Source organism: Perca fluviatilis, chromosome 2, assembly GCF_010015445.1.
Source record: "Perca fluviatilis chromosome 2, GENO_Pfluv_1.0, whole genome shotgun sequence".
Taxonomy (NCBI): Eukaryota; Metazoa; Chordata; class Actinopteri; order Perciformes; family Percidae; genus Perca; species Perca fluviatilis.
In genome coordinates this window covers 37,236,913-37,262,794 of record NC_053113.1, presented here as the reverse complement: position 1 = coordinate 37,262,794, position 25,882 = coordinate 37,236,913, and the positions used below count along the sequence as shown (strand labels likewise).

Genomic DNA, 25,882 nt, shown 5'->3' with positions numbered 1-25,882 from the left:
TATATTTAAACAAAGTACAGCACATATGGCTTTGTTAAGTATGACATGCATGAAATAGCAACCTATCAAAACGTTCAATTTATGGAATATGAAGCGTACCATTGCCTCGACCTGATTGCTCCTCAATTAGATGTCCTATCCTGACCATACAAATGAAATGTGCTCCACAATGGTTTTATTCCAAATCACTTTAATCCTTCTCTTCAGATGTCTAAAGGAAGACACAAGGGTAAAATACAGTTAAGCATTGGGCTCCCCATCCAAACAGCCCACCCCACATATCCAATAAGAAAAGCTGTGTGTTTTTTTTTTTTTTAAATAAACAAAAATAAAAATCAAATTTTCAATACTTCCAAAAACATTGAGTGTATTTATGACAACTCAACATTTTTGAAGTTCGACACAGCACAATTCCTAATGTTGCAAAAATTCAGAGGACAGAAAGAAAGGGAGAGAGAGAGGGAGTAAATAAAATGACAAAACAGCTGGAGAGGGTGGGGGGGGGTTAAAGGGCGAAAGAGGAGGAGGGGGTACATCTACATACCATGATCACCCACAAGGACATCGGGACATGAAATGCAAAAATTAAAAATCAATTGCTGACATTAGGAGAAACTCATAAGAGGTAAAAACAGGAGGGTATACATCAAAAGGGCAACACATCGGTGGTAGAAAGGTTTAAGAACGGGATCGAGAGCGGCTGTGACGAGGCGAGTAGCGGGGCGATCCTCTGCCACGGCCCCGGGAATTGCTTCGACTGCGGCTGGCGCTGCGACTGCGGCTCCTGCTCCGACTGCCACGGCTGCGGGAGCGTGATCTTCCGTAACTTGGGCTGCGGGGACCGTCTAATTTCACACGAATGTAAGCAGTCTCTCCCTGGCGGACACAAGAGAACTTGACATTGAAAAGGCAACATTCCTTCCTATGGTGGAAATACCATAGATGGAAATGAGGGCCAGGTGTGTTTCAAACATGTAGCATACCCGGAAGTACTCACCTCAACACAGCAAAGAAAAAACTATCCATGACAATTGATCAAATCAGTACACATACCTCATGCGAGCGGAATTTGGTGTTGTCCAGCTTTCGGACGGCATAGGTCATGTCTTCTTTGCGCACAAATTCTACAACTCCGGTTCCGTCTCTGAAAACGTCAGCGTAGCAAACGTCGCCTGCTTCACGCATGTGGTCCTTCAGGTCCTGCCAGCTGCCGCTCTGAGGGAGTCCTGAAACATTTAAACCAAAGTTATATTTGCTGACATATGGTGAACTTTCCAGATTTATGTGCAAAAAAATGTCAACACACGTCAGAAATACACAACTGATTTGTTTGCCCAAACAAAAGCTGTAGGATTGAGCGATACTGGAGTATTTCAATTCATTCAATTGCTGAGACCAAATGTAGTTGAAAGAAGACCTGTGGTTTCCTATAAATTTATTTAGTATGAAATATAGCAAAGTACCATGTGTTGTACTGTGGCATAATGTATTGGTTGTGTGTACTGTACTACTGCGCATATTTTCTATATATAGATTTAGATGCATGTCATCTATTTCTAGGGTGCCTTCTAATCATTTGCCTGGGGACCACAGATAAACTAACCTTCAAGGCTAACTCTGGCTCATTTACAGTCATTTGTATATCTTGATCAATGAGCATTGTCCTCATCTACTATTAAAAAACAAATCATATCAAGTCTTACATTGTGAAGATTATTAATTGAGTTCTACAGCCACAGCGGAATGTGAGGACACAGTTTACTTTCAGTAACACCACAACAATTACAACAGGTAATATCCCATTGCTTACACTTGCCTCCCTGCATAAACTAACCGCAAATTCAATTTTTTTAAATGGTACATGCACCAAATTAATAAAGAGGTTGTTCTCTAAATACACTTCTGACTGTAACTGGAGTATTCGCAATTGTTCAAAGTAAATGTGACAGACAAGACTGACAGTCACCCCAGGGTTTATAACATCGATAGTGTATGTTTGCATGTATGAGCCATATTTATCCTATTTTACTGTCCTAAATGCAGAGCACACTTAAAGTGAAGCTTAACTTTTTGCAAAGTTTGTTGTGATCTAAACTCTTAAAACTGCAAACAACCTTAAAAAGTTACACTCAAGAAAGGGGCATTCAGCAAACCATCCTTCAGACCGCAGTCTAAGCGATATGCTTGTATAATAGTAAGATTTCTGTATATTAGCCAAATAACTGCTTACCCGACACAATGACCCTGTACTCGGAGCGTCTGGATGGGGGCCCATATCTGCCCCTGGGAGCTCCACCGATCCCACCGAACCCTCCTCTCGAGCCCCTACCGCTCCGAGGAAACTCCACACGCAGCCTGTAGCCGTCATAATCATAACCATCCCGCCCATAGACCGCATCATCTGCGTCCCTGTTAACAAAACGTTACAGTTTAAACGTTAGCTGACACATGAAGGGCGGGCAGCGAACTGTGATGCACATAACGTTATGGAGAGAATGCAGCCATGCTGGCGGCTAGCTTGATCTGGTTTACGGCTGCTAATCCTCCGTGCAGGCGTGCACGCAACTAACGTTCAGTAATTTTGCCTCAATTTGTGCAAAGAGAAACACATTATAATTTGATATTCATTCATTGCACCGAAAAGCCACTGTAATAAATAGTATGCAATCAAGCGCAACGTTATTGGTGCATTGACTTAGCTAGCTAGCTAACTAGCCAGAAACGATGCCAAGTGTCACGTTAACAAACGTTACATGGACATTCAAGTGGTAAGTAACTTTAACGTTAAACAGGCTGGATCTTTATTATAGACGTCATAAACAAGTGACGTTCAAACACAAAATCGAAACCGGAACAGCACCATGTTTAGTTCCGATAACAAGGTATAGCTAGTGAGTCCAGGGAATGGTCCGAGCCCGCGTTAGCACACGAGTTGGTTAGCCACACAATGGCCTTTGGCCTACCGCTAACGTTAGCTAGCTCCTTCACGTTACCTGGGGTCCTCGAATTCAATGAAGGCGAACGGCGGCCCCCCTCTCCGGTTCTTCAGATCGATATCTCGAATTGTCCCGTATTTGTAGAACACGTCTTCCACGTCTTTTGTGCGAATATCAGGAGGAAGATTTCCCACATATATCCGGCAGTCGTTGTTCCCAGCGGGGCCTCGCACAACACCCGACATGGCAGCTAATGATAGCTCGTTACTTAAGCTAACGGTTTGCTGTTTGCGAGATCTTTAACGGCCGGCGGAGCCACACCGACACTCCAAGCTTGTAAATCGTCGAGCAGAGAGAAGAAAGCAATCAAACGGGCGCCGTTTCGCGCTACAATCTTTAGGATATTTAGTGGGTAACGTTAGACAGTACTCCGGACGAGGCGCCCACCACTACCCCTGCTTGTTCAGGGACCGCGCTCCTTTACAGAAACATTTCTGAATACCGGAAACACCGCAGCCAGAGCGGACACATCCGCCTTACAAAATAGTCCGCCAAATGAAATGACTAGGTGTAGTGATGAAAATCTAGGGTGACCAAACGTCCTCTTTTGCCCGAACATGTCCACTTTTCACCTACAGACATACACAGGGACCAGAGCAGACATACACAGGGACCAGAGCAGACAGGGACCAGAGCAGACAGGGACCAGAGCAGACATACACAGGGACCAGAGAAGGCATACACAGGGACCAGAGCAGACATACACAGGGACCAGAGCAGACAGGGACCAGAGCAGACATACACAGGGACCAGAGCAGACAGGGACCAGAGCAGACAGGGACCAGAGCAGACAGCTGAGCAGAGCAGACAGGGACCAGAGCAGACAGGGACCAGAGCAGACATACACAGGGACCAGAGAAGGCATACACAGGGACCAGAGCAGACAGGGACCAGAGCAGACAGGGACCAGAGCAGACAGCTGAGCAGAGCAGACAGGGACCAGCGCAGACATACACAAGGACCAGAGCAGACATACACAAGAACCAGAGCAGACTTTTGGAAATCAAAATATGGTCACCCTATGACAATCAGTCTTTTTTTTTCTTTTTTATAGTAGCACATTACATGTAACTGATATAATGATAGCCCACTTTAACTCATTTTATTAATTGGTTTACTAACAGTGCACATTTTTAAATATTGCGGTAAATGTACAAAAAGACAATTTTTCATCTGTAGTCCCTGGACATATAGTAAAGGTTTATGCTTATGCTTTTAAAATAATTTTAAAATGTTACAATAATATAGGTTACATGTTACAATTTATGTTGCTGTAAAAATACGGGCAGTTATATCTCTAAAATACTTGGGAACACTGATAGGCTACCATCTCAAGTAATTACAGAAGAATAAAACCATCACCCATAACCTTTTGTTAATTCAATATTTACCTTGATTCCAGGCAAAATATGTATGTACAAATCCTACATAGACCTACAATATTTAATTACATATTTTGACCTGGTTAATTAAATAGACACGGTTTCTGCTTTTTATTTTATTGATTTATCTACTGTTTTGTGAACAATGTGATAATTCAGCAAGTTTTCAAAAGTGATAAGAAGGAAACCAGTCCATTTTTTTTATTTCTCAATGTATGTGACAGAATCAATAGAAAAAATACATTTGGAAAGAGAAACCAAAAGGTAGCCTAGTGGTGGAAGAAGTACTCAGAACTGTGTAGAAATACTCATTATGCAGAATGGATTTTATTGTATCACTTTAATGTTGCAGCTGGTAAAGTAGGGCTACTTTTAATTACTTTATATGTAACTATATTATATGTAAATAAGTAAAGTAACTAGTAACTGAAGTTATGAAATACATCTAGTGGAGATTTTCCCTCTGAAATTCATTAAAGTAGAAGTACAAAGTAACATTAAATTGAATTATTCAAGTACAGTATAGGTACCTCAAAATTGTATACAGTACTTGAGTAAATAAACTTAGATACTTTACACTACTGTCTATAGGAAAAAAATGGGACATTACATGCACATTACATTACATGCATGCTTGCAAAAGTCAGGATCCGGTATTGGAGACTGCGCTACTCAGTATGACACGATGTGCCCTGCTATGACATGAACTTCCATGATTACCTTAGAATTTAATTTTGAATTTTCCATTATCTTTAATGTGACTATTATTGCCACTGTTCATCACACCCCCAACCGGCCCCGTCAGACACCGCCTACCAGAGATGGGAAGTAACGAAGTAAAAATACTTCGTTACTGTACTTAAGTAGATTTTTCGGATATTTCTACTTTACTTTACTATTTTTTGTTGTGGCGACTTTTTACTTTTACTCCTTACATTTTAACACGAATATCGGTACTTTCTACTCCTTACATTTTAAAAATTGGCTCGTTACTTTAGTTTTGTACAAGAGGTCGTAATGTCGGAGAATAAGCGGACCACGCCTCACACACGCGGCCCGGCGTGCGCGCCACACAGAAAAAAAGTGAGAAAAAAGAAAGAGAGACTGCTGTCCGGAGGATGATCAGTTGAGATGGTGTGTGTGCGTCCTTGAGAACTGTGAGTCGTATAACTTCTGTTGTCAGTTCATGTAAGCCTGTTGTTGTATTGGTCTATAGTTCCTGCACAGTTAAAGTAGGTTAGCTAGTGATTTAGTTGTTTGTGTTCTTCACCTGTTAGCTAGGTTTCCGCGTTGCCACACACACGTCATTCCCAAGCATCAAAAGAGAGAAGTTGTCCGTGTTTTACAGACACACCTGGGGGTGGGGGGCAGTTGGAAACCAGCATCAGCTTTAAATACGGTCCTAATCTAGTTCTCACTAGCAAATTTCAAATAATTTCACTGGAGTTACCGTTATAATTTTTCACGTGATCAATACCGAGTTCAATCTAATTGGATGGGAATATACTGTAGGCTACGTTGCATGTAACGCACCACTACAAGACGACTCGACAGATTCGGCCGCATTCTGCATTCATTTGCGGTAAATAATTGCAGCATGATGGTGGTAACGTTAGCACTAGTAGTATGGACGGCGACATGATTGAAAATGAAGAAAACAGAGATCCCAGAGATTAGGCAGACAAGCAGCAAGACATTCCCAATCATCCCTGGCCTTATCTGAGAGAGATGTTTGAGATAGGCTAGGAGGCATCAAGTATGACTCCTGGCCAATGTGCTGTGTAACTCTAAAAGTATGGGGAACTTCTTAATTAATCTATGTTTAGTAATTCATATTGTATCCTTTATTTTCTTTCTATATTTGAGCACACACACATGCATGTAGATTCCTTTAAATGTTAAGGGGACGATTAAAAAAGAGAAACTGGATCTGTGAATTCTCACAGAATCACAGTTGAATTCATATCTTGCTACTCAGTCAGAATCTTATTAAGCTGGAGTCCCAGTCTCTGTCACAATAATCATATATGTGATGTTTGGCAGACATCCATTTAAAATGTAGACAATGGCATATAAAGAGCCTGGTTTTTATGTCCACTGAAGTTTCTCATCTTGCACTCTAGTAACGTGTGTGGTCCAGGTAGCTTTGCATAGAAAGTGGTTGTCATTCGCAAGGCTACTTTTACTTTTATACTTTAAGTACATTTCAAAGCCTGTACTTTGTTACTTTTACTTAAGTAAAGAAGTTAAATCAGTACTTCTACTTTTACCAGAGTATTTTTTAACACAAGTATCTGTACTTCTACTTAAGTACGGGAAGTGAGTACTTTTGCCATCTCTGCCGCCTACCAAGAGTCTGGGTCTGCCGAGGCTTCTTCCTGAAAGGGAGTTTTTCCTCGCCACTGTCACAACAGCCACTGCTAATGCTTGCTCTTGAGCAGGGACGGACTGACAATCTATGCGTTCTGGAAAAGTCCAGAACGGCCGTCCAACCGACGGCCATCGGCACAAAAAAAAAGTCTATTAAAGCGATATTAACAGCCAACAGCAGGGGGCGCAAATACAATCACTTATATGCTGCGTGTAAAAATAAAACTGAAGATGAAGAGTTGGCCTACATCATTAGACGTGAGTTAATTTCACATCAGCAATACTGGTAAGTGCCAGTAGCAGGAAACTAATACTTAATATTATTATATGCTGCCTTTATCCCTATCTTAGCGAATTGCATAGTCAGCTCAACATGAGTGTGCATCATGATTATGAAAATGATCGTGCCATTTAGTGCTGTAACACTTAACGTATTTAATAATTTCTGTTAGGTTAATTTAAAACATTAAACGCGTTAGAAATTAATCATTTTCACTTGATTTCACTTGGTTGTATATGAGAGGTTGTAGTGAGCTCAGTTTTGCTGCTAGGTGAAGACTATGGTATTAAATTAAACGGGAAAACCTCAGGAATGCATTGGTACCACCTTAAACGTGATAACAAACAGGGAAGGGGGCTAAATAATTCACCAAATTTAACCAAAAGTTTAACCAAAAAATCCTAGCTTGCTCTTTCTGTCTGTCTTCCATCAGAGTGCAGTTTTTCCTTGTCTTTCATATATGTGTTTACTATTGTGGAACTAGCAAAGACCTGGTGGTTGTTTGTGAAAGCTTCACAGACAACATTGATAGGGCCTAGTCATTTTCATCATTTCACAGCCTTAATATGAATCAAAAGTGTAATATGTCATTGAGAAAATATTAAATAGGTGATTCAATGCTAATTCTTTAACACAAAGCAACACGTTATATACATTTATATTTGAATAGTTATAGTATAAAGTAACTAACACTGTGTAGTTTGGGTATAGGCCTACAGAATATCTCTGTTTAGGTACAGCAAGTATCTCAGAAAGTGTTGTCAGGAATACTCTGTACTGTTTTATAATTACAAGTTTGTGTAATTTGGGGTTTCTGTAGCCAGTGACATTTCTTTATTTGTATTTTATTTTCAATGCAGATGTAATGGCATTTACATTTTTAGTTTAATTTGAAGGCTGAGGCTTCATTAATAAACACAACCCCAATTCTCATCATTGGTTTTGAGTTGTTACTTGCTGTGAATACCTTGTCTTATAGGCAAATAGAGTATTGTGGCATAGTATCAGGACATCCTGGCTAGTGTCTATCGCGCACAGCTACGGGTGAATAGCCGGATGATGGGCCTATTTGGGAGAAAGTCCAGATCTGTTTATTAGCCCCAGTCCGTCCCTGCTCTTGAGGGAATTACTGTAATTGTTGGGGTTTTGGAATTTATAGAGTGTGGTCTAGACCTACTCTATCTGTAAAGTGTCTCAAGATAACTCTGTTATGATTTGATACTATAAATAAAATTGAATTGAATTGAATTGAAAAGAAGCAAGAACCTACGGTGAGTTTCCCTAACTGTGTGTAGTTAGTTTCTTCCTCCTGTCAGGACGAAGACATCACATAATCTTTGATTAACATCAAGCAAAATGTCCACACCAGACTGAACCTGAACACTGTTTTATTGCTTGAATGCTTACATTTGAACTATGTTTATCAGACTATTAGAGAATACTATTCAGAATGACAACACACACACACACACACAACATCACATTGTGTTCCAAGTTACTGCAATGCTGATTGTGCTTTCTACCCAGGGACTGCAGAGGCAAATTAGCTTGAAGCTAATTCTGGTTACTAACAAAACTAAAGTACACATACCCACCTACACAGAGAAGCTTTTCACAACCTGAAGATATTTCCACGTAACAAGAAGGGGAATTATATGTCAGAAATTCAGTCATTTTTACTATTTTGGAAACAAACTAACACCATTGCTCTGCAGCCTAAATTCAATTTACTTAAAGCACATGGCCAGTTATTTGTGATACTAAGTAGTAAATGCTTAACTTATGGCACTGTCACAAGATTAAACTGTACATCCATCACAATAGTAAAGCAAAACATCTTTTATTCAATACATGCTTTATAAATACCCAAGCCCATGTTCTGATTGTCCTCATTTGTCAAGGCAGGAATTTGATTTCATGTAACATCATCATGAGTGTCAGAATTCTGAAATTACCTAATTATCTACATTATAATTCCTCCTTTTTATGGTAATGGAAGAAAATACACTGCTAATTGAAACATGGCTTTCCCATGTACTCAGTATGCATGACAGGAACCATAGCTGCGCTGGCCAGCCTCGCCGTAGTTCTCTCCTCCAGGGTACTTCCCCTGACATGCCAGACTGTTCACCTGGAAACAAACACTGGTTAGTAGTACGGGTAGGGGGAGAAATTAATTCAGCATAGTATTATCGCAATATTTTCTGTGGCACTACTGTATCGATACACAGACAAGTATCAACCTTTTATTATAAAAATTGCACATGAGAATTTAACTTTTTAGGTACTAGAATAATTAAATCTATTGCTTTTTCAGTTTCCCATTTTGCAGCAATGAAATTGTAATGAGGTGAACAAACAGAGAAATATATCTATTTAGATAAAACATGTTGACAAAGTTTTTCAAGTAATAATTCCAAGTTGAAAAAAAAGGTCATTCATTCATTCATCATTTAGCTGACGCTTTTATCCAAAGCAAGAAATATCAACAACATATCGCAGAATATCGCAATAATATTATTGTGACACATTATCGTGTTAATATCGTATCGGGGGGCCTCTGGTGAATACCAACCCTAGTAGTAAAGTAAAGTATCAAGAGGTAGACGTACCTCTGCTCTCTTGATGAACTGCTCAGTGGCGGCTTTCTCATTCTCTTTATGTCCTCTCCAGGCTCTGAGTGCAGACGCCTGCAGGGCTCGGCCGAAGGAGAACGTTAGGATCCAGGGTTTGGCCAGAGGGCAGTTGTTGATGGCATTGAGGTTGACAGAGGCCTCTTCTTCACTCTGACCGCCTGAGAGAAAAGCCACTCCTGTGGTGGACAAAAGAATATCATTTTACTTTCATTTTGCTGCTGCAAACGTCAAACATATTTGCGTAAAATAAAATCCTCTCCAGACAGGACCGCGCTCTGGGTTACCTGTGACAGCTGGTGGGACAGTGCGGCGCAAGGCGGTGACAGTTGCCATAGCAACCTCCTCTGGGCTGTACTTGGTGGGGCAGCTGTGTCCAGAGGTAACCATGTTGGGTTTGAGGATAGTACCTTCCAGGTACACATGGTGGTCCGACATGGCCTTGTACACTGCAGTCAGTACCTGCAACACACAGATAGTTTCACCAAAGAGACAGCAGACAGGTACTTCCCTTCCTCTCCATCTCACTTCTTACTCTTGTAGTAACAATGTTACACACCCATGCACATGCTGTATGTAAGAAAAAAAGAAACCCACCTTCTCAGTGATGTACTGGCTGCGTTTCAGGTCATGATCTCCATCAGGCAGAATCTCCGGCTCTATAACGGGCACGATGCCATGCTGACCGAAGGGAAAAGATTATCAGAACAAAACAGATGCATAACATACATGTATAGCCATGGTTATATTATGAGGTTCTGACCTGCTGGCAGATACTGGAGTAGCGTGCAAGAACATTTGCATTTTCTGTTATAGCCAGTTTAGATGGATTGGTGTCACTGATTTTAAGCACACAGCGCCACTTTGCAAAGACAGCTCCATCCTTTTTATACTGCGCACAGCGCTCCGACAATCCATCCAGACCTGTGGAAAAGGTAAAAAAATTATTGGTAGTTTATCTTGTAATATGCGTTCCTTTTTGTGAATGTGAGTGATGTCGGAGATGTTTGTGTCTGACCCTGTGTGGTGGTTTCTCCACAAGTTCCTGCCAGGGGGACGACACCCTTGTCAACCTAGGAATAAGGAACAGTGAAGTGACAATCGTGTCAAATTCTCAGAAACAACTAATAATCAGCGCAGAATGCATTGCCATAATAATACACGTTTGATCCGAAAATCCACCTAATACCACACGGGTTGGTACGATTTGATGCTCCACATTTATGTTATTTGGAACTAAACTGCCGCACCTTGATGCCGACCATGATGCCCCTGTCCCTGATCATCTTGACAAAGGCTACGCCGTTATCAGTGTGCTGATACAGCGTCTCATGGAAGAAGATGACCCCTCCAATGCAGCCGTTGATGCGATCGTCTGCACTAAAGAGAATCTGCCGGTACTGTCTGCGGTTCTCCTCTGTGTTCTCCACCCCGACCTGAGCCAGCCGCTTAGCCATGCTGCCTGAAATGAACATATGTGTTGTGCAAATGAGATGTTAATAACCATACTATGCACTCTATGAACTGGATGGTGTTTATCAGTGACAGGACTGACTGTTGAGTGTGATTATCTCAGTGTAACATCAATGGCATACGTGTTGTCTACAGTTTGCAGTAAAGGAAGGGTGCTACAGACCGACAGACTCGTCTGCAGCCAGGATGCCCTTCCCTGGAGAAACTATGCGTAGAGCAGTCTCATGTAGCTCCCTCTTCTGCGCCTCGGAGAGTGTGGGGGACTGGTGCGTCATCCCGAGTGCCTGATTGTCCTACAACCTCTGGTAGAAGATGCAACCTCATGATTGTATTTTTTTCTTCTTCACATTAACAACCATAAAAAGACAGAAATGATCCATCTATGAAGTTTGTTAAGACAGAAAATGCCTTCATTGGGTCATGAGGGCTGAACCTGCTCAGCTTCTGTAGATGCAGTTCTAAAAAAAAGAAAACCATCAAGTGTCTGGATATTCAAGCCAGCCATACAACTTTGAGTGCACGATTATTTGATAGTGGAAAGAAAAGATTGAGTACACCCTATGATTGTAGGTCATATGAATTAAACCACTCATAACTGAACAAATACCATAATTATTAAGATAAGGTTTATTTTTTTTTAATTGATCCTTAGAGGTGAAACTCACATGTCAGAGTAGCACAAGAAGCAGACTAACGAGGTAGGAAACTGATAAAAACAGAGACATTTTTATGGTGTAAAAGATCAAGTGAAGTTTTAGAGTTGCTGCAAGTAAAAACACTTCAGTTTTCAGTAAACTTAAATAAGATCAAATATGAAGTCCAAATACTTCTAATTGCCCTCAGTGCAGTTCTATTTACATCAACTTGCTAAACGCTGCTGATATTAATGACAATTAATACATTCGACAATTCATATTTGATACAGGTGCATATAGATTTGCCCACTGAAGTCAGTGAAATAACCCGAAAGTTAAAAAAAAGAGATGAGCAGTTGAAGTTCTTACCTGACAGAAATCCAATATGTCTTGTCCACTGATGTGATGAACACTGACTGGAGACTCTCAGTCAGCTTTAGTTTGTACCCAGAAGTATGTCACACCTCATAAGCCGACACCCCTGGGCGGCGCTTGTACACCCACATCTGCCCCACATAAATTAGAAGGTTTTTGATGAATCATTGTTCTATTTAAATAAAGACAGTTGTTTTTTTGTCTTGCAGATGCTTGTTTTTCATGCTGTTATGGCCACCTTAGCATTTCTTCAGTCACTCAATCTCAATGTAACTCTTCTAAACTTGCTGTGTTGGTGTAAATTGGATGTCCACAAGTATTTTACAAATGTAAGTTTTGCATACATGCTGTAGTGTTTTAACTGTGTCAACTTTGTGAAATCATGTATTCTGTCAGCACCCTCTATGCCTATAGCAACCTAATTTAAGCGTTGAACCATACCCCATGGCGTGCTATTTTTATTTTAATTAGTAACAACGTGCCCAGAGGAAGGTTTCAAGTCTCTTGATAATTTGGTCTTCATCCTCCAATTCTCAGGGGTGTTTCAGTCTCAGAGCAATTCATGCACATGGTGGGTTCGTTTCCGTGAGCTTTAAACTGTAAAGAATGTGATGGAATGGCTTCAGAAATAGAAATCATTTTCAGGTTCCAGTCAATGTAAATGAACATGGTGAAATGGCCCAAATTAGACCAAAATGAGGTCAGCTAAATCATTTCCATTTTGAAGACAGATATGTTTTTTTTCTACTTTTGGTTGCATCTGTTCACACATATAAATATAGAAGCTGGTTATTTTATATACAGTGTGAGACAATGTTTGTTTTAACATGTTAATAAAGAGACATTAAATGATGCAATTACATTTCTGCAAGCTAAACAGGATCATATATATGTTTCAAATTGAAATTGATTGTTGAATTATGTTGAGCTGCATCGTTACATGATACGCTCCGTTCAGGAAACTCATGTGTTCTGTCATATAATGTTACTATTCGGTCAGACTCAGTGCAACGGCTCGCCTGCATTTCAGGGGACTCCTCTCTTCACCATTGTGGGTCAGTGTGCCTCTAAAACTAGATATGGGTCACTGGACTGCCTGCCACTACACAGACATCGTGGACCTGTCTAAGACAAGGGCCTGAGAGGAAATCCAATGTCAGGAGGCAGTGGGAGGAGGAGTCGGTGCACTCCCTTTCAGAAAGATGCAGGTTTAAATAGATACGTGACTTCAAGAAGTACAGCAATTATACGTGGCTGCCCCCGCCGGGGCTCTCAGCTTTTTTCTTTTTTACCTAATTAAAAACATTTAATGATGATACTTTATCTAGTCCTCAATTTTCTGTCCTATTAAGCTTGTCCTCGATGGGTTTGTGAGCGCTCCTCTAAATAGGTCGACCGAGGCTGAAAGTTGGCCATAATGTATCCAGGTACAACATTCACACAAAAAACTGGTTTAGAATAAGACATTTGTTGTATGTTTTAGTGTGAAACAGCATACAACAATTTATTTATTTCACACTGGTGTCACTGAACCTGCAGAAACATTTCAAATAGACCATTGACAGGAGCTCATTATTCTTTATAAGTACGATTGATGAAGGTTGTTAAAAAAAAAAAAGAAGGCCCTTAATGTTAATTATTATTCATTTATTTTATTTTAGCCGAAAAGTTGTCATGCAAGCTGCATTATTGCACAGTTTCAGTGCACTCCAAACTTCTATATCTAATTTGCAACTGCCCTTGAGATTGAATGCTCATTCTTGAGCAAACAATCACCACAAGGTCCAATCAATAGTTGTTCTGGAGCTTTCGACTGTATTACACAATCTCGACAGGTCTATTTGATTAATATAGCCCAATATCACACAAAAAATGTTTACAGTCTGTGCAGCATTTGATACTCTTTGTCCTTTGACCCTCCATTTGGATAAGGAAAAACTACCCCGAAACAAATCACCTATAACGGGGAAAAACTCTAGTGCAACAAGTGTCATGAAATTGTCGGTGTTCAAATAAGCACTTTAAGGTATGTGTAGTATTTAAAGAACGTTGCAGTACAAGAGAAATAATAATATAAGTTTTATTTTCACCATTTAAACAGTAAAACACAATTCACACTTCACACAGGATTTAATGACTACTCTTAATGAAGATGCACATAAATAGTATTTCAGCATTTGTAATGACTGCTTTTGGTGATAAGGTAATATTCAAACAATTAATACAAGTGCATGTGAGAGTAGCTCATAGATCATAACTGTACCAAAGAGTGCAAAATGTTTGCTTACAAAAGTTTCATTTCAAAATGTAAGGATAAACCTCTTGAAATGATCTGACACACTGTAAAGCTGTGACGTAAATGTACAGCTAAAATCTCACAGTATCTTACTTAACCTCATACAGGATCATACTGTAAATGGCCATGCATTCTGGGAGAAAATAATAATATTACAGCACTATCTGCGAATGTTACTGATTACAGGTATTTACTGTTAATACCAATGCATCTTGGGAAAATAAAGGAAAAGGCGGGAATTACACTGCAGCCAGTATATTACTGTAAATTTGAATAATACGGTAAGAAATGTCTACGTGTAGTTACAGTAAAATACCTTAACATTTAAAAACAGTATGCTTACTGTGAATTACCAGTAGTTTACAGGCCAAGCTGCTGCCAGAATATTACTGTCCATTTATCGATAAATAAACAACAAATAATGATAATCATTTAAAAGGTACCCTTCAACTTTGCTTTATTATATACTGACAGCAATAAAAATGGAGCAGAACGTGGTTGAAATAATAAGCCAGTTGGCTGCAGGAACACAGCAGGTTACACATCTGTAAATATGGTTAATTCAGAGGAAAAGACAACTTTCCCACACTATAAAAATATAAAAGCAAAGTCTAAGACGTTGTGATGTGTATCAGAGAAATATTCATTATTTGCAGAGTTTCTCATTTCCAGTCAACTTCTTCTCAGAAACATAGTCCAGTCTTATGCTTTACAAGCTTGCTCTGTAGCTGGGCTCAGGTCCATGTTGGCCAACGTAGGAGACAGTTCAGTGGGAGATGTCGGAGAATGAAGGATTTTATCGCAGTCAAAGTTAGCAAAGTAGTCCAATGAAAGGCCTCTCGTTGCTTTGGATGTCCAATCAGGATGAGTCCTGAGCTCCAGGATGACTTTAACAGGCATCTTTTGAAGGATGAGAGAGTCGAATGAAGTGCCACGAAAGAAGGCCTGCATCTTGAAACACTCCAGGTTACGAAGCCGGTTCAGTGGGTTCTTGCACAAAAGCTGCATCGATTAAGAGGAATTGAAACAGATACATATGATAATATTTCTATCAGAGGGAGAGTTTACATCAAAGAGGGGAGAATCACATTTACACACCTCGGTGAGCAGTAAGATCAGAGCAGAGCTGAAGGTCTCAGGTAGGACATAAGGAAACTCTGTGACCGTGTTCAACATGGTGCTGTGGTCCGGCTCTGCAGGTACTGGAAACTGCAAAAGGAAAGATGCTTAGACATGTGTGCACAAACCCCAGTGACCAATAATTGAGCTATTAAAATATTAGGTTTATGTGCCATCACCTCTCCTGTCACCAGTGAGAACAACATAATGCCAAAAGACCACCAGTCCGCAGCGTGGTTGTACGGACCCCCACTTAAAACTTCAGGAGCTGTTCAGACAGAACGGGAAAACAAACTTCAAGATACTGAACCATCATAACTCAGAGAATGAAATGGTAGAATCACAAAGACATAAAATGCAGCACAGTGGAGCAAAAAAAAAACATACAAATTGCATCACAGGTGCATCCCATTCATACCTGGGTTAACCAATGGGAGCGAAACGCAGGTGGGGCTCCAATGTTGGAATATGAAGCATACAAAATGTAGCTCAACAGGTCACAAATGACACTCTCCAGGTGAGAATATGAAACCAAAATCTCACCCATGTATTGGATGGTCCCACATATGGTAAATGCCCTTCCTCCTCGTTTCAGCCGCCGCGAGAGTCCAAAATCAGACAGACGAAGGTGGCCTGAATCATTGAAAACACACGCTGAAACTGATGTAGGACTACATACTGTTTATAAACTCGATGATTTAGAATGAAGACTCTTGAATGTTCGCTTATGGTCAGAGTTTTTCTCATTAAGTGATCAATTGTATTTATTTGTATTGTATTTTTTTATTTAGTGGCGGGCTTATGAGTTACACCAATGTCCTATTGAGATGTGTGGTAGTTTGTGTGTTGATCTTATTATTGCTTTGGCAGATCCTCCTTTGAAGATTAATAAAGTTAACCAATTTAATCTAATGACCAAAATTATTGTTTTTACAAGCCAGAGGTCAAAAATATAGACAAGCATTACCTTGATCACTTAAAAGAATGTTATCCATCTGAAAAAGAGTACAATTATTATCATAAAACATAAATACACATATATATGAATACGTACAGTACATATCAAACATCATACCTTTACATCTCTATGTATGATCCCTAAGTCATGCAGAAATCCTAGAAATAACAAACAAAAGACAGAGAAGGAAAATGTCCATGTTTAAATTCTCTTTTTAACACAGTGTCTCAACACATGTCAATGCTAAAGGTCAACATGATCAACTCTCAAAGGGCCCATATTGTAAAAGTGAGCTTTTCTGATCATACATTTTTGATTATAAAGCAGGTTTTGGTTTAAATACGGTTACAATATCAAGAAACTGTGCATTTGAACAAGCCGTCAGGACTTTGTGCTTGAGCACCTGCCCCTTTTGCCCTCAAGGCCAAAGTGCCCTTTCTTTGTCCATATTTTTTTTATATTATTTTGTTGACGATGAACCACAAGTGGTCAGTTTAAGAAGAATATTTAACAATAATAATTAGCTAGAAAAAACGACCTAGACCTTCATATCACATGATGACTAGGGTTATCGCGTGACGCGTGTCCCATTCATGCCAGGCGCGCCGCTTGGACACAAGTGAGTCCGTCGGCGGCCAACAGAAAGTGCTGCTACAGTGCCGTTACAGTCATTCCCCGGTTGCAATGACTGCAGAAACGCCAAGAGTGCAGATGCAGAAATCCCAGAAAACGCTGACCAATCAGAGCAGACTGCGGTTTTTCGGGAGGGGGGCTTAAAGAGACAGGCGCTAAATGGAACGTTTCAGAGACCCAGGATGAATACAGGTAAATTCAGACAGACAGTATGAGAAAAATAATGTGTTTTTGAACATTAAAGCATGTAAATATGTTCTTAATATAAATGACAATACTAACCCAGCGCACTGCCCAGCTCTGCAGCAAAAAGCCGAACCACATCCTCCCCAAACCGGCCCTTCAGTAACCAGTAAGTGTACAAGTCTCCAGTGCTGCAGTAGTCACACACTGCAGAGGACAACACACACACACACAGACACACACACACTCACATTTCTTATGTCTTTGAAAGCATTTACTGAGGTAATGCAGGCCAATATCCTCTTAAATAAAATATCAGAAATGAGGAAAGCCAAAAAATAAAAAGATTTGCTCATCACACACACACCTGTCTTGTTAGTATCCTGTTAGCTGAGTTCCATCATTTACAGTTTTTTTCAATTGCTAACACACTAAAATGACATGCACAGCACAACTATTTAAACTGACACACAGAGAGCAAAACCTCTTCTCAAGTCTCCAAAAGTCTAAACACATTTTCTGCTTTACACACATTTTGCAATTCAAAATGGCACTTTTTAAATGCACTGGACACAGTTCTCTGCATAAGACATAACAATCTGACATAAAGTCATATGTTGGCCATTCAAAATGACACTACATGAGCTGATTGGCCATTATATGTCCCACCTGGCCAAACACCTCAATCATTAGGCTCATTCGAGATGAGCCAGGTCTGCGCAGAATCAATCACCGGCGATCGCCGCCCAATGCATGCCGCTTAGATTTGTGTCCGACTTAATCCCGACTTGTTCTGACGTCATGCACACGTGGCCAATGATAATCTCACGAGATCAAGGCAGCCGCGGTTTTTAGAGCCAGGCGCCGCAGTTGCTCTCCACCGACTGCAAGACCATAGACATATATAAGAATGGAGCACCAGATCCCGTGTCTCTGGACGGAGACCAGTGAAGGATATTAGAAGTCACTTTTCCGGTGCTGGCTGAGCGTTACTGAGCAGCCTCCAACTGAGCTTGAAGACGTAGATGTGACGTGAGCAACGTGTCTGAAAGTTGTAAGTCTTCTGGTAGCTGTGCCAAGAGAAATCTCAATCATTCCCAATCTTACAGAGACGGAGAGCGTAGGTATATGTAAGGAGATAACATAGGCACAGGCTAATTATTGATCACTAAAATGCTAGTTAACATTAGTAATTAAACTTAAACAGCTAATAAGTGCAAACTGCCTGTGAGCTTCTCCTGTACTATACGGTAATTCCTCTACTGTGTAAGTAATCGTAAGCCTATTTTTATAAAAACGTCTGCTACGGAGCCATAACGTGAGGTACAAGGTAATGGAGCCTTTTATACATTGTCGTGTTTCTTTAGAATTAAATAATGGACAAATAGAGTCTTTAAACGCTTCAGATGTAAAGTTATTCGCTGTCAAAGTGACGTCAAAATGAATGGCAGTCAATGGAATGCTAACTGGAGGTGTTATTGTTGTAGCATCAAAATGGCGCCATAGGAGGTTTGAGTTCTGAAGCGAAGCTTACTCCCATTGTGCAAGACCCAGGCGGACCCAGGGCATGCTGGGAAACGCCGGCCTCTCAGCTGACCTAACAGCTGATTGGTTCAGAATCGACTCAACATGATGACGTTTTATATAAACTTTTTATTGATTTTGAATTGGAGGGATTTTAACTGTGATTTGTCTGATTTAAAAGCTTATTCTTTACAGAACACATGCTGTGTGGCTGATAGTTATGTTTAAAAAGTCAGAGAGACTAAATCTGTTCAGATTATGGATCATCTACAGTGTGTTGTTAATTAAAATCAGCACCAGATCACATGTAGAGCATTTTGACAGCTACTCTGTCTTTATGAAAACAACTGGAGACATATATGGGTCTGATAACATTTTAGTAAATCGGAATCGGACCACAGTGTTTCTGTCACTTCCTGTTCAGCCTGAAGGCTGCTGGAATCAGCTGGAAAACTGTCTGACTTGAGAGCAGATTTTTGTTTCAACAGCGTGTGTGTGTATCTGCAAATATTTCTGAATTTGAACTATTTTAGTATTATAGTAAAGCATACTAAAGATGAGAGTGCTTTTCATGATGCCCAGCAGTGTGTAGTTGGTTAGACAAACATCTGGTAATATGAATGAGGTGTGTGCCATTTGGTGCAAAAGTTTGATTTTGATAATGCTATATGTCGTTTTGGTTGCAGTGCTTCATTGTACAGGATATATGAGGTATTTCGCAGTTTGGGTGTGAATTGTGTTAAGTATTTTGATAAAAACCAGCCTAGTTTACAAAATTGTGTTTTAGCAATTGGAAAAAACTGTAATCCACTTTAAATGGATAGATATCAATGTATGATCATGGTTGGTAAACACTGGAAAGTCATGCAGGCAGTGCAGAATCTGAGCTTTACCCAGCACTCTCATTAGATGGCAGTGCACCTCTTCCATATCAGCATTGAGATTTATCCAGACTACTTTATGTTACTATGGGACCAGAAAGACCTCAGAAACTTAAAGAAGAAAAGGATAGTTCAAGGGAAGAGGGGTTGAACTGTGCCAGCGTTTATACTTATGCTATTAACTCACTAATGAAGAGATGGCGCTGTGTCTGCCAGCAGTCCTGCAGATTGTGGATGAATGGGTGTTTGATCTGCCGCTGCAATGCAACAGTCGACACACACAGAGCGAGAGTGAATCTAACACTGAGAGGTGGACAGGGAACTTCCTATAATCCAAATGATATACGTCTAAAAGAGTGAGGACAGAAAAATACTGAATCATTCAGACATCATTCAAACATTTACCTCTTTGTTCTTTGATCATAACTGCAAGTCGGGACATCACTTTCATCTAGCTCGTACTTTGAGCCATTTTTAAATGTTTTATTTAGATTTCGACTGTTGAGTAATGTAACTTTTACTTAAGTATGTAAGTAGGTCTGCAACTCATAATTCTTTGCATCATAGTTTAACCTGCTAATTATTTTCTTGATTCGTTGGTTTATTTATTAGTCGAAATGCCAAACAGTTCTGAAAAAACAGCCATCAGGAAAGCTGTGTCCTTAGATTGCTTGTTTGAACCAAAAACATTAATTTACAACCATAGGCTATGATAAGAACAAGCAACAAATCTTTATTGAAATGATAAATCAAAATATAAATCAAAAAACTAAATAGTTATTTCAGTCGACTAATGGTTGCAGCGCTAACATAAGCATAAGAACAGTAAAGTAACAGTACTTCCACAGCTGACAGTTTTACACGGTGATACCTGAATGATGACTTCTTCTTTTGACTGCTCCAGCACTCCATGCTTCAAGATGTCGGACTTTGGTAGAACCTGTGCAACAATGAAATAATGAGTACACAAAAAAAGTATTTTATGTTGTTCTTCTTGCTGCTATAGTACTAATTATTACCTTAACAGCATAGGTCTTCTCTTTGGTAATGTCCTTCACTTTCAGGATGGGTCCATATGAGCCTTTGGCTATGAAGCCCAGGATCTGTGAGCACAGATATAATCTCAATGTTTCCACTACTTTGCTTTATTTTACATTTTTTAAATTATGCTGAACCTTCATGTTTTGGGGTACCTGGAAGTGGTCTCGTCCAGGAAGTCCACGCTGTGGGAACTCAGGCAGAAAGACAGAGATGGAAGCTGGATGAGTCGTCTCTGTGTCCTCTGGAGGCAGCAGTAGTGTGGGGACGGGCGCTCTGCTCTCCTTTCCCACAGGCCCAGAATACACCACTGAGTGTCCCAGTCTGTGTGTGATGGAGCCCCCCATGTCTGAGAGGAACCCATGACTGAGTCGACGCTGAGCTGCTGCTCCCTCCCTCTAGACAATAAAACAATAATGCTTTATAATGGCATGAGGGGTGGAATGTAATTAAGTTAATACATTCATTAAGTTTGATTGTATGCCACTTTATATACTCCAATACATTTTAGAGGGAAACACCCATTTCTTTGTTTTACTAAATTAATTTCAGAGCTAAAGTTTTATTTTTTTTCATTATGTCTATGTTTTCTTTTGATACTAAAAGCACATTTTGCTGATGAACTTTTGGGCTTAATAAAGCTTTTTAATGCAGAACATTTTAACAGGCTACATGCATGCAAATATTATTTTAAATCATCAATTCCATAGTCACCAACTCTATAATTAATTTTCAGGCTGTAGCTACTTGTCTGCAGTTCTGTACAAAGACATTATAACAAAAACAAGACTTTGCATAATATACTGCATACCTTCATACATAAATAGAAATAAAATCTGCAGCAGCTTCATTCAGTCTAAGAAACTGTGTAGGAAATTACGTTTTTCACTGTAAAAAGACAATAATAAACACATTTTCCAATGATTATGATACCTGAAGCTGATAACCAGCTGCAGCCATTTCAATCAACGCTGCACAAAATCAAAGCGTGCATCGAAAGGAAGGCCAGTCCCTTTTTGACAAGACTTTACTTCGATGCAGTGGACATGACTCTCCGGCCCAGGCAGTTTGTATCATCTTGGATTATACACAATCTGTGCAACATGGATTTATTTATATCTCACTCCCTACCTTTTAAAGAAAGAGACCTAACTGTATGTACATTTTCTAAAAATGCTTCAGAAAAACATCCAATGCACAAGATCAATATTGTGTCACTGCTGCAAACATCTTTGTAACCTATCGTTACTATTTGTTATAGCTATTACTTATTAGCTGACATCTACTCATCAACGATATCCATGATATATCAGCATGTAAATACATCCAATCAGACAGACTCTGACTGACTCACCTTACTGCGTTTACTGATGTCGCTGCCCATAAAGAAACCAAAAGGATTTCACACAAAAATGAGTATGAGAAACAACAAATTGAGCTCTTCCTCGCTTGGCCATCCAGCCAGCCTCTGAGCCACGTGTTGGTGTGTTTTTGGGTGGGAGTAGGGAGTAGAGAGAGAGAGAGAGAGAGAGAGAGACAACCAATCCCTGAGGTTAGCCCTGCGCAGAGTGATGGAGGATCTCAGCCAACACTCCACCACCCAGAGCAACCAGCTGCAGACTCTACAGGCTGAGGTCCGCACCCTGAGACAAGAATTTTTTTTTTTTATTGTATATTTCTATGTGAAACACAGATCCTGTATCTAGACAAATGTCATTCTCAATTAGTAGTTGGAATATCCAGGGTTTGTAATCCACAACTTTTGGGGATAAAACTACAGATCCTGAATTTGTAAAAGGTGTAAATAATTTAGATATCATCATTCTACATGAAACATGGAACCATTCATATTTACTATCTAATTGTCCTAATAATTACATTAAATTTTCTGTACCTTCTGTAAAAAAAAAAAAAAAAATTTAAAAATGGAAGAGATTCAGGGGGAACATTCATTTGGCATAAAGCACAATAAAAAAATTATATCTCACCAGTGAAAAAAGGAAAAACTCACCTTTGGATAAAAATCAACAGAGGTATAGTTAATAGTACCAGAGATATACACTCACCTAAAGGATTATTAGCAACACCCTACTAATGCCGTGTTTGACCCCCTTTCGCCTTCAGAACTGCCTTAATTCTTCATGGCATTGATTCAACAAGGTGCTGGAAGTATTCTCTAGAAATGTTGGCTCATATTGATAGGATAGCATCTTGAAGTTGATGGAGATTTGTGGGATACACGTCCAGGTCACGAAGCTCCCGTTCTACCACATCCCAAAGATGTTCTATTGGGTTGAGATCTGGTGACTGTGGGGGCCCTTTTAGTACAGTGGCTCATTGTCATGTTCAAGAAACCAATTTGAAATGATTGGAGCTTTGTGACATGGTGCATTATCCTGCTGGAAGTAGCCATCAGAGGATGAGTACATGGTGGTCATAAAGGGATGGACATGGTCAGAAACAATGCTCAGGTAAGCTGTGGCATTTAAACGATGCCCAATTGGTACTAAGGGGCCTAAAGTGTGCCAAGAAAACATCCCCCACACCATTACACCACCACCAGCAGCCTGCCCAGTGGTAACAAGGCATCACGGATCCATGTTCTCATTCTGTTTACGCCAAATTCTGACTCTACCATCTGAATGTCTCAACAGAAATCGAGACTCATCAGACCAATCAACATTTTTCCAGTCTTCAACTGTCCAATTTTGGTGAGCTTGTGCAAATTGTAGCCTCATTATCCTATTTTTAGTGGAGATGAGTGGTACCCGGTGGAGTCTTCTGCTGGTGTAGCCCATCTGCCTCAAGGTTGGGCGTGTTGTGGCTTCATAAATGCTTTTGCATACCTCGGTTGTAACGAGTGGTTATTTGAGTCAAAGATGATCTTCTATCAGCTGGAATCAGTCAGCCCATTCTCCTCTGACCTCTAGCATCAACAAGGCATTTTCTGCCCCCAGGACTGCAGCATACTGGATGTTTTAACTTTTTCAGACCGTTCTTTGTAAACCCTAGAAATGGTTGTGCGTGAGAATCCCAGTAACAGATTGTGAAATACTCAGACCAGCCCGTCTGGCACCAACAACCGCGCCACGCTCAAAGTTGCTTAGATCCCCTTTCTTTCCCATTCTGACATTCAGTTTGGAGTTCAGGAGATTGTCTAGACCTGGACCACACCCCTAAATGCACTGAAGCAGCTCCCATGTGATTGGTTGATTAGATAATTGCATTAACGAGAAATCTTACATGTGTTCCTAATAATCCTTTAGGTGAGTGTATATTTATGTGCAATCTATATCCCACCCTCAAACTCCCCCTATTACACTGAGGAGATTTTTCAAGAACTTCAAAAGGAGATCATTAATTTCCAGTCATTGGGTCACATCTTAATATGTGGAGATCTCAATGCAAGAACTGGAAAAGAGAAAGACTACATCGAAGTAGATGGAAACAAACACATATTCGGCCAAATCTCCCCAGTCCCAGCTCACACAATACCACAAAGACAAAGTTTTGATAATATTATTAACAAAAACGGAAAACAAGTTCTCCAGATATGGAAAAGCCTGGGCTTATACATCGTTAATGGAAGGACCCGAGGTGACTCTCTGGGGAGAATGACCTATTCCTCCGTGTTAGGCAACAGTGTGGTGGATTATACCATAACAGATATCGACCCAGAGGATATCAATGCATTTGTAGTTTTACCACAACTTCCCTTTTCAGATCACTGCCAAACAACACTTTATTTAAATAAGTCTACAAAGTATAGCATTGTACCAGAATCAGAAACCAGCCAAATGTATGACCTCCATCAAAAATATATATGGAAAAAATGCAGGAACATAGAGGATTATGTAACTGCACTTGACAGTACAGAAATCAAATCAAAACTTAATATCTATAGACTCACTAAATTCCCACGCACAAAAGATGGAGTAAATTTGGCTACACAGCATTTAAACAATATATTTGATGAATTAGCTACAAAATCAAATCTCAAAATAATTAACTATAGTAACAAAATAACAAAACACAAACCTTCAAAAGAAGAATGGTATGATAATGAATGGTATAATATGGTATGGTATATGTGTTGATGCTAGAAAACAACTAAGACTATGATCTAATCAAAAGCACAGAGAACCCCATGAGAGTCAAATACGGGTCCAATACCATCAAGCACTAAAATACTTCAAAATACTAATCAATAAGAAAAAAGAGCTTTACAGATCTGAAGAACTTAACAAAATAGAAGAAGCCATTGACCAACCATTGACGTCTTCTGGAATTTGTGGAATAAATTCAGTCCAAAACAAACTAAAGATACATTAACAATACAAAACAAACTGGAAAAATCACTTTGAATTTTTGTATAAGAATATTGATTATAGTGCAATCACCCCCCAACAACACTCAGTAGTTGAAAATCTTCACCAGTTAGAGGAAAAGGTGAAAGACCACCAAACCCCCCTAGATACAGAAATACCACTTATAGAAATACAGAGCCAACTGAAGGCTCTGAAGGCTGGAAAGACTTGTGGAGTGGACAGCATCTGCCCTGAGATTCAAAAGCACATCAGCCCTACACTGCAGGCAACCCTCCACAAGCTGTTCAACCTTGTTCTGGAGTCTGGTTATTTCCCTGAGATCTGGAACCATGGACTCATCACCCCTATTTTCAAAAATGGCGACAGATTGGACCCTAACAATTACAGAGGCATTTGTCAGTAGTCTGGGGAAGGTTTTCTGCAGTATTATCAATGCCAGAATACTGTCCTTCCTTATATAGACTTTTATAGACTTTAAAAAAGCTTTTGACTCAATATGGCATGATGGGCTTTTTTATATATAGGGGGTAAAGTCTATGACACTATAAATCACTGTACACGGAAAATAAATGTGCAGTAAAAATTGGCTCCAAAAGAACAGAATTCTTCAAACAAGGGCGTGGAGTGAGACAGGGATGCAGTTTGAGTCAAACACTGTTTAACATTTACATCAATGAACTAGCAGCGATGTTGGAACAATCTGCAGCCCCAGGTCTCACACTTCATGATACCAACATCAAATTCCTGCTCTATGCCGATGATCTGGTTCTGTTGTCTC

The 25,882-nt window shown here is 39.9% G+C and overlaps 3 protein-coding genes across 3 annotated transcripts; all 3 read right to left on the bottom strand.

The window, feature by feature from the left end:
• Window positions 1-173: 173 nt before the first annotated feature.
• On the bottom strand, window positions 174-3,440 carry srsf1a (serine and arginine rich splicing factor 1a). The gene is made up of 4 exons (XM_039779573.1): window positions 2,994-3,440; window positions 2,231-2,409; window positions 1,054-1,226; window positions 174-876 (listed from the first exon to the last, which is right to left on the bottom strand). The coding sequence occupies exons 1-4, from the start codon at window positions 3,179-3,181 to the stop codon at window positions 679-681; spliced, it is 738 nt and encodes a 245-aa protein (XP_039635507.1). The 5' UTR covers window positions 3,182-3,440; the 3' UTR covers window positions 174-678.
• Window positions 3,441-8,399: 4,959 nt separating this feature from the next.
• aldoca (aldolase C, fructose-bisphosphate, a) lies at window positions 8,400-12,192 on the bottom strand. The gene is made up of 9 exons (XM_039779561.1): window positions 12,139-12,192; window positions 11,298-11,436; window positions 10,912-11,123; window positions 10,680-10,734; window positions 10,425-10,585; window positions 10,259-10,342; window positions 9,949-10,123; window positions 9,641-9,840; window positions 8,400-9,159 (listed from the first exon to the last, which is right to left on the bottom strand). The coding sequence occupies exons 2-9, from the start codon at window positions 11,407-11,409 to the stop codon at window positions 9,067-9,069; spliced, it is 1,092 nt and encodes a 363-aa protein (XP_039635495.1). The 5' UTR covers window positions 11,410-11,436; window positions 12,139-12,192; the 3' UTR covers window positions 8,400-9,066.
• Window positions 12,193-14,210: 2,018 nt separating this feature from the next.
• Window positions 14,211-22,241, bottom strand: rskra (ribosomal protein S6 kinase related a). Its single transcript, XM_039821948.1, has 12 exons — window positions 22,131-22,241; window positions 20,932-21,174; window positions 20,758-20,841; window positions 20,610-20,678; window positions 19,926-19,995; window positions 17,433-17,540; window positions 16,635-16,675; window positions 16,527-16,554; window positions 16,103-16,192; window positions 15,739-15,827; window positions 15,539-15,649; window positions 14,211-15,442 (listed from the first exon to the last, which is right to left on the bottom strand). Exons 1-12 carry the CDS (start codon window positions 22,158-22,160, stop codon window positions 15,143-15,145), a joined length of 1,263 nt encoding a protein of 420 aa, XP_039677882.1. The 5' UTR covers window positions 22,161-22,241; the 3' UTR covers window positions 14,211-15,142.
• Window positions 22,242-25,882: the final 3,641 nt, after the last annotated feature.